Source organism: Hylobates moloch, unplaced genomic scaffold, assembly GCF_009828535.3.
Source record: "Hylobates moloch isolate HMO894 unplaced genomic scaffold, HMol_V3 SCAFFOLD_6, whole genome shotgun sequence".
Taxonomy (NCBI): Eukaryota; Metazoa; Chordata; class Mammalia; order Primates; family Hylobatidae; genus Hylobates; species Hylobates moloch.
Window position 1 is genome coordinate 157,299,892 of NW_026652281.1, and position 13,452 is coordinate 157,313,343.

A 13,452-nucleotide genomic window follows, 5' to 3' on the forward strand; every position below is an offset into this window, starting at 1 on the left:
AAAAAATAATACCTCAAAACATTTAAATTCTAAAGAAAATACAGGAAAACTTCTTGACATTAGTCTGAAAAGGATTTTTTAAAAAATAACTCACCAAAAGCACAAGCAATAAAAGCCAAAATAAATAAGGGGCATTACATCAAACTAAAAAGCTTCCGCATGCCGAAGGAAACAATCGACAAGATGAACAGGCAGCCAGTCAACTGGGAGAAAATATTTGCAGGCCATATATCTTATAAGACTTCAGTACTCAAGATACATAAGGAACTAACAACTCAATAGCAATAAAACAAATAATCCAGTTTTTAAAATGGGCAAAGGTCCTGAATAGACACATCTAAAAAGAAGACATACAAATGGCCAACAGGAATATAAAAATGTCCAACATCACTAATCATCAGGGAAATGACAATCGAAACCACGAGATACCATCTCACAATTGTTAGGATAGCCATTATCAAAGAGACAAGATGTAACAGGTGTTGGTGAGGGTGTATAGTAAAGAAAACCCATTGACACTGTTGGAAATGCAGATTGGTGCAGTCATATTGGAAAACAGTGTGGAGTTTCCTCTAGAAATTTTAAAAAATAGAATATATGACCCACAATCCCTCTTCTGGGTATATACTCAAAGGAAGTGAAATCACCACCTTGTAAACATATATGTGCTTCCATGTTCATTGAAGCATGGCTTACAATAGCCAAGATAGGGAAACAAACAAATTGTGGTGGGGAGTGTCATCAAGATGCCAAAATTGGAGATACTAGCCTTTATCCCCCACCAAAGAAAATAAATAGCTATCCACAAATGAAAACATCTCTAAGAGGGCTCAAAGGCACATTAAAGAATGTGAGGCAACACAGTGGAGCAAAAACAACAACAACAACAAAACACAATAAAAAAGGAGGCTATCCACAGGAAGGCACACTGGTGCGGCTGGCATATCTGAGACTCCAGGAGATGGCTAGGGTCAAAGAAGAAAGGTGAAAGCTATGGATATCAGCCACATGGCAGGAACCACCGTGGTCCCCAGGGGCCTTCTTCACACAAGACACTGGCATGTTTTGTCACTGAGTTGAGAAACAGACATTTCTGTTGGGGGAACCCCATAGAGGAAGGCACAGCTTCACAATCCTCCCTCACCCAAGAAGCAGCTGCTGTTGAGCCACTTTGGGAAATCACCTGCTTCCTCCCTCAACCTCATGCATGCCATAACCCCCAAGCCTCAGCTGCTCCATGGATGCCCACGCTTCAGAGACCAGAGCCATCACCATACCAAGCTGGTGTACACTCCAGGCCCTGGATCCAAGGTCTCTGTAAGTGTTCCCTGAATCCAGGCACAAGCTGAGCCATCATAGACAGGCAGGCCCTGACCTGATCCTGAAACACTAACTCTGAACACACCTATGGCAGGAATTGGGGAGATGTATATTAAAGGATACAAAGTCTCAGCGATACAGATGCATACATCCAGAGATCTGAAGTACAACATGAGGGCTATAGTAAATGAGATTGTAGTGTATACTGCAAATTTTCTAAGAGGATAGATTTTAGGGGCTTTAACTACACACCCACAAAATGATAGATGTTAATTTGCTTGACTGTAGTAATCATTTCTCTATGAACATGTATCAAAACATTATCTTGTGTATCTTAAATACACATAAGAAAAAAGATAAGGCTGAATGTGAAAACTCAGCACTGAGACCTTCTATGAGTGCCCCTCCACCTTCCTTGTGTTTCCTCCTGACTCTCTCTTGCATGGAACTTCTATTGCACGCTGAGAATTCATTTTGCTGTTTTCAAATATACGCTATTGCTCTATTCTTTAAGACTACTACCCATAATAACATTGAGCTTTAAAAATCATTCCCTACTTATAGCTTTTTAGCCTATAAGCTCAGCTTACTAGTGTAAGAAAGAAAGAGAAAAGAAACACCAAAAGCAGCTTAACAATTAAAGACAGGTTTATTTTAGAGAATACACTTGAGAGGGGCTTCTGGCCAAGTTAGGTTAGAGGCGTTTTTTCTTACAGACTAAGAGTTTTTAAGGGTTTGATGTGGGCAGCTCATTATAGGGTTGGAATGCTTTTTGTGTTTCTTTGTCTTGCTTATCTGGGAGGGAGAGTTTGTGTGTGTTTCCATCCATTTTCCTGAAGCTGCAGGTATGCCCCAAGTCTACTTTTAGTTTCCCTATCTTAATGCACGTAAAGGGAAAGGAATGTGCTTACTAAGTCCCACTGTTTCACTGGGGCCCATTGTATGAGGGTGAAGGTTGGCTGTTACCCAAGAGACTTTCCCCCCTCCCTCTGTGCCCAAGGTGTCTTATCTATGTTTTACTGTCTGCTCCTTCTGGCTCCTTGTAGTTAGAAGAGAAGTGATTTCCTTGAAATGCAGGAGGCTAGAAAAGGGGCTGGAACTTAAAGTGGCGATGTTTGACTGAGATGACGGTGCTCCTGCTCTGTCATTCCAGACCCTATAGTTATAAAAGGATGAGGGGCAATGTGTCTTTTTGTTTGTTTGTTTGTTTTGCTACTTCCTGCTGGGGGGTGGCAGACAGATCTTTGGTTTTGGATTGACTGAAGGAGCAATGCCATTTGTACATGTTTTGGGTAGTTGTTTGTGAAATAGCCATGATTCTAGTGGTTAAGAATTTTTGAAAAAGCTGAATTAGGCAGGGTAAAAACATTAGTCCTGGGCTTTTTAGCAGCATTTTTTATTAGGCCCGATTGGTTGAGATAGAAGCAAATTTTTTTTTTTTTTTTCCAATGAGAGGCAGAGGCACATGTTTGGAAAGGCCTATGTGTTATTTTTTGTTAGTAACTGTTATTCCTACTATAAGGATAATAATTAAGCAAAATGCTACAGTAATTGAGATTCTCTGTCCGATATTTTACCCGGAGGGTGCTACCGTATATAGTTTTACTGCAAATAGTAAAGTGAGTAAAGCAATTCCCGCAAGGGTGGCATAGTAAATAATTTCCATTAAAAACGTTTTAATATTTGGCTTAAAACGAGAAGTAGAAATGACAAAAAGTATTTGGTGAGATAGAGGTGAGACTGAGTACGATGAGTAATTTTTACTTAGCAACTTATTTTTTGTGCTTTTAGCTGAAGATTATTTATGTTCTGTACATTGATATTTGGGACATTTCTCTGGGCTGGCAGGAGTTGCTTCCTCAGATTTTTAAGCTTTGACTTGAGTGTGATGTATTTAGGAGTTGATTTCTGTAGTGGATATAAGTTAAACTGTAGCAAATAATAAAAACTGAAAAATATTAGGCAAGACTAGAATTTAACAACAGGTGTGCTATAGTTTTTGAAACATGATTTTCTCTCTTCCGTTTTCCATGTTTATTAAAAGACAAGTCATGGTAGGACTGGTTCGCTTTATTATACTTGGCTTAATTATTTGCATACAATTCAGCAAGAATAATTATTTGCTACATAGGCCTTTTAAATTGGCTTTGATGGAACTTTGTTTCATAGAAGGAATTTGAGATAAGACTTTTTGAAGCCAAGCCCAGCCATGGATTTGTACTATTAAACACCTATGAGTTGGCAGAATTCCTTTCCTCTTCAGGTTTTAAGATAACTTGGGGTTCCTGGCCTGTGAGAAACTGACATTCTTTACTTACCACAGGTCAGAAACCCTGTACAGGGGCTGTGTACACAGAATATGAGGCCAGTGTCCAAGGGCTATATTGGCTCCATAAGTCAAGTTTGATTCCTTAAAGGAGAGCACACCATTCCAGTCAAAGCCTTGCCAAAATAACTAGTTTCTCCAATCGCATTCTGTTACAAAAGAAAACAGGTTCTTTTTTTTTTTTTTTTTTTTTTTTGAGACAGAGTTTTGCTCTTGTTGCCCAGGCTGGAGTACAATGGCGCAATCTCAGCTCACCACAACCTCCACCTCCCAAGTTCAAGCGATTCTCCTGCCTCAGCCTCCCCAGTAGCTGGGATTACAGGCATGTGCCACCATGCCTGGCAAATTTTGTATTTTGTATTTTTACTAGAGACAGGGTTTCTCCTTGTTGGTCAGGCTGGTCTCAAACTCCCGACCTCAGGTGATCCACCTGCCTCGGCCTCCCAAAGTGCTGGGACTACAGGCATGAGCTACCTCGCCCGGCCAGAAAACAGATTTTTTTTTTTTCAGATGGAGTCTCGCTCTGCCACCCAGGCTGGAGTGCAGTATTGCGATCTCAGCTCACTGCAAGCTTCGCCTCCCAGGTTCACGCCATTCTCCTGCCTCATCCTCCCGAGTAGCTGGGACTACAGGCGCCCGACAGCACGCCCAGCTAATTTTTTGTATTTTTAGTAGAGACGGGGTTTCACCGTGTTAGCCAGGATGGTCTTGATCTCCTGACCTCGTGATCTGCCCACCTTGGCCTCCCAAAGTCCTGGGATTAGAGGCGTGAGCCACTGCGACCGGCCCAGAAAACAGTTTCTTATTGCACTTATGCAAACAACTATACTGTTGTAATTTAGGAATACTTATAACTAGTTTTTAAATTCTAGAGGACCTAGGCAGAGAGAAACACGCTTTAAATTCTATTTACAGGAATATACTTTACTTAGCTGTGAAAGTCTGTAGCTAGCTTAAGACAACTTTTCTTGACTCTGAAAAAATAAAATACGGATTAGCAGTGTTTTAAGCAAATGGTAAAAACTTGTTTTGGTTTTCTATTAGTTTAGTCCATTTTATTAATTTTTGCTTGATATTTATAAACATTTTAGCTTTCCATGAATTTTGTGCATTCGTTGTTGCTGTTGATGTGAGAAAATCACATTCGAGAGCGCTTGTTAAAGTCCCGCAGCTTGATTATAAACCATCTTTTGAAAAGGATTAAAACAAAACAACAATTGTCTGTAAATGACAAAATGTCCAGTTTGGATACAGTTAGAAACACAATTAACAAAGAAATTTAGTCATTTTTGTGGTTTACAATAACCCAATATAACAACCTTAATTGTGATTAATAGCACATATTCAGACACTAACATTAGACATTTCATACAGTTTTGGAACATATGTTAATATTATTCCCTAAAATATAACTTATTAGGCAGTGTTCTGGCAATTTTACATACCTAAACATGTTAAATAATCCTGTTTACCTTTGTTCCAGATGCTTCAGGAGCCCTTTGCAGGACCTAAAAGTTAGGGGTTAGGAAAGACAATTTTGAGACTAAAGTTTGGTTTTGGAAGCCTGTTAAATATGTTTAAAATTTAAACCATTTGATATTATGAAATAGAATTTTAGATTATTATTTTTTGTTCATTTGTTTGTTTTGTTTCGGTTTGCCAAAATGGTGAGTTAAAATTTTGGAAAAGCAGGCCGGGCGCGGTGGCTCATGCTTGTAATCCCAGCACTTTGGGAGGCCGAGGCGGGCGGATCACGAGGTCAGGAGATCGAGACCATCCTGGTCAACATGGTGAAACCCTGTCTCTACTAAAAATACAAAAAATTTTCCGGGCGTGGTGGCGGGCGCCTGTAGTCCCAGCTACGCGGAGAGGCTGAGGCAGGAGAATGGCGTGAACCCGGGAGGCGGAGCTTGCAGTGAGCTGAGATTGCGCCACTGCACTCCAGCCTGGGCAACAGAGCGAGACTCCGTCTCAAAAAAAAAAAAAAAATTGGAAAAGCAAAAACCATTTATTAGCCTTTTTTATTACATGAAAATTCTGTTTAAGAGAGAAAGTTAAATTTTACCCTTGCATTAGTTTGCTATTAATGTTAACCCTAATTTTCATGAAACTTTATAGACAATTCTATTTAATTTTAACCAGTTTGACTATGAAGTGAGATTTTTACATACCTGTTATAACCCTTGACAAATTTTGCTAAAGAGTAGATTAGCATTTTAAGAAAAACTTGTAGCGCTTTTATTTTAGTGTTTAAGTTACAGAAAAGAAAGTTATACCCTTCTGAGTTTAGTTAATATATTTACACAGTTTTCTTTGCAGAATTAACTTTTACAATGTTTTTACAATTTGCTTAAACCATTTATTTTATTTAAAGATAACTTTTTATTTTTAAGCAAAATGTACATTTTTGTACCTTCTTATAATTTTTAACTAGAAACACTTTTTACTGTTTTTATGCGCCTTGCATGTAAATTCATGTTTAGTAGTTTTAATTACATGTCATAATGGCAACTTTTAGCAATTTTTGACTTTAATGTAAAACCTGTTAAGTTTTTAAAATTATGTGCTAGATGCAGACGAAGTTTGACCTTTTCCAGCATAGTTAGGGGCCTTGTTACTTTGATATGTTTCTGACCTTACCAATTGTGAAGCAGGTAAGTTGACAGTTTTTAAAGGATAAAGAAGTAGTTTACAACCTGAAAACAGCAAACCTAGTATCTGACCTGCCTAACACAGGCTGCATTTTTACGCCTTGAAGACTTTGGTATTTTACCAATAGTTCCTAAGACTGTTTCTATTTTTAAATATTAAAGTTACGTGAACTGAAAGGTATCACAACTTTTACTTTTCCCTTAAAAATATTTGATTTAAGCACTTATTTTTCTTAGGCAATTAATTAGGGCTCTTTCTAATAGACATGGCACACATAACATATGTATAGCCACACAGACAACCAGAAGAAGAACCAGTAGTTGTAAATTTTTCATTTTTTGCTAATTTTCCTGTTGGATTATTGGGCCTTCAGGTGAGGCCCTTTAAGAACAGTGCTAGGAATACCGTTTCCAGGGCCTAATAAACAAGCATGGCCGGAAGACAAAGACAGACTTTGAGAGGTACTTACTCACCTCTACTTCCAGGGGTTCCATGAGTCAAACAGAGATTTTTCCCAAAATGGGATTTGTGGTGCCTTTTCTGTTTTCCCAAGGAGTCCCAGGCCACCAGAAGTTATTTTAGGGTCTTTTATATATGCACTAAGAGTGGTAAGATAGAGTGGAGAAAAGTAATTTAGTTGACCGAGAAAAAACCTTTTCTAGGAAAACAAGATTTATGAAGAGAAAAACATAAAGGCCTTTTGAGTACACTTATAGCTTGGATATTTAATTTTAATTAAGCCGAGCGTTCTTTCTGCTAGGGGTGAGGGTGGAAGTTAGAATTATATAAATGTTATGCCAAGTTAAAGGATTAGGTTATGTGCAGGAATTCCCTGTCATAATGAGAGGGATTTTTTGGGAAACATCCCAGACACTGTTTGATTTGCAACAAATCAGACCTGGAGAAGGGGATGTGAACATGAGCGATTCCTTCAAGCCCAGCCACTTCTGGGAGAGGGAGAATGGCAGGGGAGGTTTCACTGGTTGGAGTAGTTTTTGAACCGGTGGGGAAGGAGGAGGGGCGGGGCTTAAGGTAGAAGAAAGCCTGAATATAGGGAACCTTTTGCCAGTTGCTGTTTCTGGTGATAAAGTCGTCAAGGTTCCTGAGAATTTGAAAGTTAAAGGTGCTGTGTTGGGCCACTGCCTGTTATTACCTAGTTTGCACTGGGGCCAGGACGTTTTGCAGTATATAATTAAACGCTTTGGCTTTAGACTCCCCACTAAGCCAGGTTTGAAGAGGCTGTGAAGACGACAGTTCAGTGGGGAGGACGTAGGAATGTGGGGTGCTGGGCACCCATGCGGACTGGTAACAGGAAGCCAGGGGTGTCTGTCTGGTTCTAGGCCTTCCCAGACAAAAGACAGAGACCCGGAGTCCTCTTTCTGAGAAGGAACTGGGCATCCCCAAGATTTCCTCTGGCTGAGTCCCATGGGTCCCCCGAGGACCGGGACAGCAGGAGAAAGCCAGGAGAAGGCAGATTTTACACCTCAGCTGAATTAGTGTCCAACATTGGATGTTCCGGTTGGAATTGGCAAAGGGCCCCTCAGACTGGAGCTGCGGGAGGGAGAGAGAGAGAGACAAAGAGAGAGAAGGGGTTGTTTGTTTTTTTCTTGTAAATTTGTTTGAGTTCATTGTAGATTCTGGATATTAGCCCTTTGTCAGATGAGTAGGTTGCAAAAATTTTCTCCCATTCTGTAGGTTGCCTGTTCACTCTGATGATAGTTTCTTTTGCTGTGCAGAAGCTCTTTAGTTTAATGAGATCCCATTTGTCGATTTTGGCTTTTGTTGCCATTGCTTTTGGTGTTTTAGACATGAAGTCCTTGCCCACGCCTATGTCCTGAATGGTATTGCCTAGGTTTTCTTGTAGGATTTTAATGGTTTTAGGTCTAACATATAAGTCTTTAATCCATCTTGAATTAATTTTTGTATAAGGTGTAAGGAAGGGATCCAGTTTCAGCTTTCTACATATGGCTAGCCAGTTTTCCCAGCACCATTTATTAAATAGGGAATCCTTTCCCCATTGCTTGTTTTTGTCAGGTTTGTCAAAGATCAGATAGTTGTAGCTATGCGGCGTCATTTCTGAGGGCTCTGTTCTGTTCCATTGATCTATGTCTCTGTTGTGGTACCAGTACCATGCTGTTTTGGTTACTGTAGCCTTGTAGTATAGTTTAAAGTCAGGTAGCGTGATGCCTCCAGCTTTGTTCTTTTGGCTTAGGATTGACTTGGCGATGCGGGCTCTTTTTTGGTTCCATATGAACTTTAAAGTAGTTTTTTCCAATTCTGTGAAGAAAGTCATTGGTAGCTTGATGGGGATGGCATTGAATCTATAAATTACCTTGGGCAGTATGGCCATTTTCACGATATTGATTCTTCCAACCCATGAGCATGGAATGTTCTTCCATTTGTTTGTATCCTCTTTGATTTCATTGAGCAGTGGTTTGTAGTTCTCCTTGAAGAGGTCCTTCACATCCCTTGTAAGTTGGATTCCTAGGTATTTTATTCTCTTTGAAGCAATTGTGAATGGGAGTTCACTCATGATTTGGCTCTCTGTTTGTCTGTTATTGGTGTACAAGAATGCTTGTGATTTTTGTACATTAATTTTGTATCCTGAGACTTTGCTGAAGTTGCTAATCAGCTTAAGGAGATTTTGGGCTGAGACAATGGGGTTTTCTAGATATACAATCATGTCATCTGCAAACAGGGACAATTTGACTTCCTCTTTTCCTAGTTGAATACCCTTTATTTCCTTCTCCTGCCTGATTGCTCTGGCCAGAACTTCCAGCACTATGTTGAATAGGAGCGGTGAGAGAGGGCATCCCTGTCTTGTGCCAGTTTTCAGAGGGAATGCTTCCAGTTTTTGCCCATTCAGTATGATATTGGCTGTGGGTTTGTCATAGATAGCTCTTATTATCTTGAGATACGTCCCATCAATACCTAATTTATTGAGAGTTTTTAGCATGAAGGGTTGTTGAATTTTGTCAAAGGCCTTTTCTGCATCTATTGAGATAATCAAAAAGTGGGCAGAGGACATGAACAGACACTTCTCAAAAGAAGACATTTATGCAGCCAAAAAACACATGAAGAAATGCTCATCATCACTAGCCATCAGAGAAATGCAAATCAAAACCACAATGAGATACCATCTCACACCAGTTAGAATGGCCATCATTAAAAAATCAGGAAACAACAGGTGCTGGAGAGGATGTGGAGAAATAGGAACACTTTTACACTGTTGGTGGGACTGTAAACTAGTTCAACCATTGTGGAAGTCAGTGTGGCGATTCCTCAGGGATCTCGAACTAGAAATACCATTTGACCCAGCCATCCCATTACTGGGTATATACCCAAAGGACTATAAATCATGCTGCTATAAAGACACATGCACACGTATGTTTATTGCGGCACTATTCACAATAGCAAAGAGTTGGAACCAACCCAAATGTCCAACAACGATAGACTGGATTAAGAAAATGTGGCACATATACACCATGGAATACTATGCAGCCATAAAAAATGATGAGTTCGTGTCCTTTGTAGGGACATGGATGAAACTGGAAAACATCATTCTCAGTAAACTATCGCAAGGACAAAAAACCAAACACGGCATGTTCTCACTCATAGGTGGGAATTGAACAATGAGAACTCATGGACACAGGAAGGGGAACATCACACTCCGGGGACTGTTGTGGGGTGGGGGGAGGGGGGAGGGACAGCATTAGGAGATATACCTAATGCTAAATGATGAGTTAATGGGTGCAGGAAATCAACATGGCACATGGATACATATGTAACAAACCTGCACATTGTGCACATGTACCCTAAAACCCTAAAGTATAATAAAAAAAAAATAAAAATAAATAAATAAATAAAAGTATAAATAATCAACACACACACACACACACAAACACACACGCACACTAAAGATTCTTTCCAGAATGCATGTATTTATGCCAAGTAAGAGTTGGCAAGAAGAGAGTAAAATGTGTAGAGTTCTGATATGTTGGAGGGCTTCTTCAAAGAATGGAATATGGCCTCAAACTCCACCTGTAAACTGGCAACCTTGATTTACAAACGAGAGAACAGGGTAATATACTCACATAATTAACACTACACAAAGACTGTAAAAAGTAAAGTAATATGTAATGTACCTAGTAAATCTGTGAGTCAACAAAAAAAAAAAAAAAGAGAGAGAAGGGAAGAGAGAGCAATGGTCAGAGGGCAAAATACCAGTTGTGGGCAGTTGGAGGTGGATTCCAAGACCTGAGGGTTTTGAGAGCCCCCGGGGAGGAGCCCCGGCCAGAGTTTCACAGCTCCTTCAGGTCAGGTTTCCTCCTCGTGCAAATCGCTTGAAGAGTGAAGGGAGAGGCTGGGAGAGCTGGGCCTGGCGGTGGGCAGGCCTAAGGCGGCGCGGCGGCAGCCGGGTGGCCGGGGACACCCACTAATCGCATCTTTTCCTGCGTCTCACCTCTGCAGAGGGAGCACCATGTCTGCGGAAGTCCTGGAGGCAGCTTCCACGGAGGAGCAGAAGGAAATGGAAGTTAAAGTGACACGTCCAGAGAAAGCTGAAGAAGCAAAATTAAAAGCAGGATATCCTCATCTGGGACAAAAGCCTGGAGGTTCAGATTTCTTAAGGAAACGATTGCAGAAAGGGCAAAAATATTTTGATTCTGGGGATTACAACACGGCTAAAGCAAAAATGAAGAGCAAGCAACTTCCTACTGCAGCCCCGGATAAGACAGAGGTCACTGGTGACCACATTCCCACTCCGCAGGACCTTCCTCAACGGAAACCATCCCTTGTTGCTAGCAAGCTGGCTGGCTGATTAAAAGAGCTGAACTGCATGAATCTGCTAATTCCCATTATTTCTCTTTAATATGTTACTTACCTACTTTTTATTTCCTTTCATTCACTAAGTCATTTGAGACTGACCGCTTTGCAGGTATCAGTAATGTGTGCTGCTGTTGTGGAATATACACGTGTAGAGTTTTTGATTAGTTAGTGCAGACATGTTAGAGCAACACAAGTAAACTACTTGAAAATAACTGTATGCATGACCTAACTCCTAGTGTAGTACTGGTTCTAACAGTAACAAGCAAGTTTTAGGATTTTAGTGTTTTGACTCTCATTACTTCATCTTAATTATAGCTTTGTATGTTACTCTTATTTAATATAATCTCTATTGTATTCATTTCTTCTGCATTTACCTTTAGGATTTTGTAAAACAGAAGTTTAAGACCACAAGTTAGAAGAAAGGTCACCTATTTCAAACACAACTAGATGGGGCTCCGCAAGATTCGTATCTCTGTGCTTGAACTTGAATGGCCTTAAACCTGTTTCAGCTTTAACAGTAGAATTTTACTTGGGCAATCTGTGCCCATTCTGGTGTAACTTATGTGACCCTAGCGCTTAACAGCTGCCGTTGAAGCTAATATTCTTATTCAGTTCTGTAGAGTTAGAATACCTGTTGTTGTTGAAGATGTGCATTGACTGTTGAATTCACTTTTGTGCCATTTTTATAAATACAATAGTTTTGCACAACCTCTCACAAATGTTTATATTTATTTTACATACTTAAAAAGTAGATAATGTGCCAACCAGAAGCACAAGAGTTCCTACACAAAACTCTGTAAGTCATATAGCTTTTGTATAATAAGAGTAGTTTACAATCTCGGGCTTATAGAATACCAAACTGAAATCTTAGTTCAATCTGTCATAGACTTAAGCTTTTCATTTGTTACTAATATCCATGGCATTCAGTGGCCTTGTGCAAATACGATATGTTGCTTAGGAATATCTTTTGTCCTATGCAGAACCTTTCATTTTGATTTTTATGAAAGTTGCAATTCATATAATTTATATAAACTTTTTAAATGAAACTTTTTACTTCCACACTCAACTCTGGAGACACTAGAGTAAAAGGCTTCAATACTCTGCATTCCATGCCCCCTGCCATCTGCATTTTGTTCCCCTTTGTTCTTCGACTCGAATGGTATTGGGCTGTTTGTTCTATACAGAAGCATAGGTGTCTATATCCTTACTCTTTTAAATAACACAATAATGATGTTTTCCTTCTAATTTCTCAGTTGTTGACCTCTCTCTCTCTCTCTCTTTTTTCATGAGATAGGGTCTTGCTGTGTCACCTGAGCTCTAGTGCAGTGGTGCAATCATAGCGCACTGCAACCTTACTCCTAGGCTCAAGTTAACTATTCTTAATCCTTTATTATTACTAATATTCTACAATTGTTTAAATAAAAGGAACTTTATAATGAAACAGTACAGAATACTGGCTCAAGAACCTACGTCAAGATGAGCTGAATTTTGGTAAATTATTTTAGGAATTATGACAAGCTAATAGAATTGGGCTTGTGACAATGAGAGTCATTTACATGACAGGTAAAACTTACTCATATTAAAAATGTTTAGATATTTGCTTCTATAGATGTCACTTTAATAAAATAACAATTTAGTTTTACTCGTGGCTTATCTAGTTAGTAAGAACTTTAACAGACTTTATTGGGACAAGCTTACTGCTCTCATAGGAGCTCCTCTCACAAGTAGTTGTAATGCTGTACCATGATACTCAGGGTCAGTAGCTTGAGATGTTACTATCTTTCTCTTCATCTTTGACTTGCAGAGAGCCTCCCCTTTTTGGATCCAGGCATCTTTTCTGAATCCTGGTTCCATTAGTATACCTGCTTTCCTATGATCCCAAATCATAGTCAATGGTGCCTCGAACATAGCACCTTCAGTTAAAGGCTGCCTAGTGCTCTGAGGAAAGCTCGCTGATTATCTTCGTGATCTACTCACCCCAAAAGGCAGAAAAGCAACACAGTCACTCCTGTGCTCATTTGTAATTGTAATTGTAAAGATCAGATATATATATATATATGTATGTATTTGTAATGAGAACAAGTATATACTCATTATAAGATCAATCTAAGTTTAAAATATCCCGAAGTAGAATTTCTATATCTAGTCTTCTGGGTTTTTTTTTTTTCATGAATATTTGCAAGTGATTACCCTTAACTTCACACATGAAAGATTAATCTGAAAGATCAGAGAGACCATGTTATTCCTGACCATGATGGAATTGCTCCCGTGGTTTGGGACAAGTAACAAAACAACTGCTTGGGTTTTGTTTGTAAAATACACTATTA

The 13,452-nt window shown here is 39.5% G+C and overlaps 2 protein-coding genes across 2 annotated transcripts in view; one reads left to right on the plus strand and one right to left on the minus strand.

The window, feature by feature from the left end:
- ZFP62 (ZFP62 zinc finger protein) overlaps positions 1 to 13,452 on the minus strand; it is a 134,109-nt gene that overhangs the window by 112,535 nt on the left and 8,122 nt on the right. The window lies entirely within an intron of this gene.
- On the plus strand, positions 7,592 to 11,175 carry LOC116471974 (cAMP-regulated phosphoprotein 19-like). The gene is made up of 3 exons (XM_058440251.1): positions 7,592 to 7,889; positions 10,490 to 10,614; positions 10,769 to 11,175. Exons 1-3 carry the CDS (start codon positions 7,809 to 7,811, stop codon positions 11,115 to 11,117), a joined length of 555 nt encoding a protein of 184 aa, XP_058296234.1. The 5' UTR covers positions 7,592 to 7,808; the 3' UTR covers positions 11,118 to 11,175.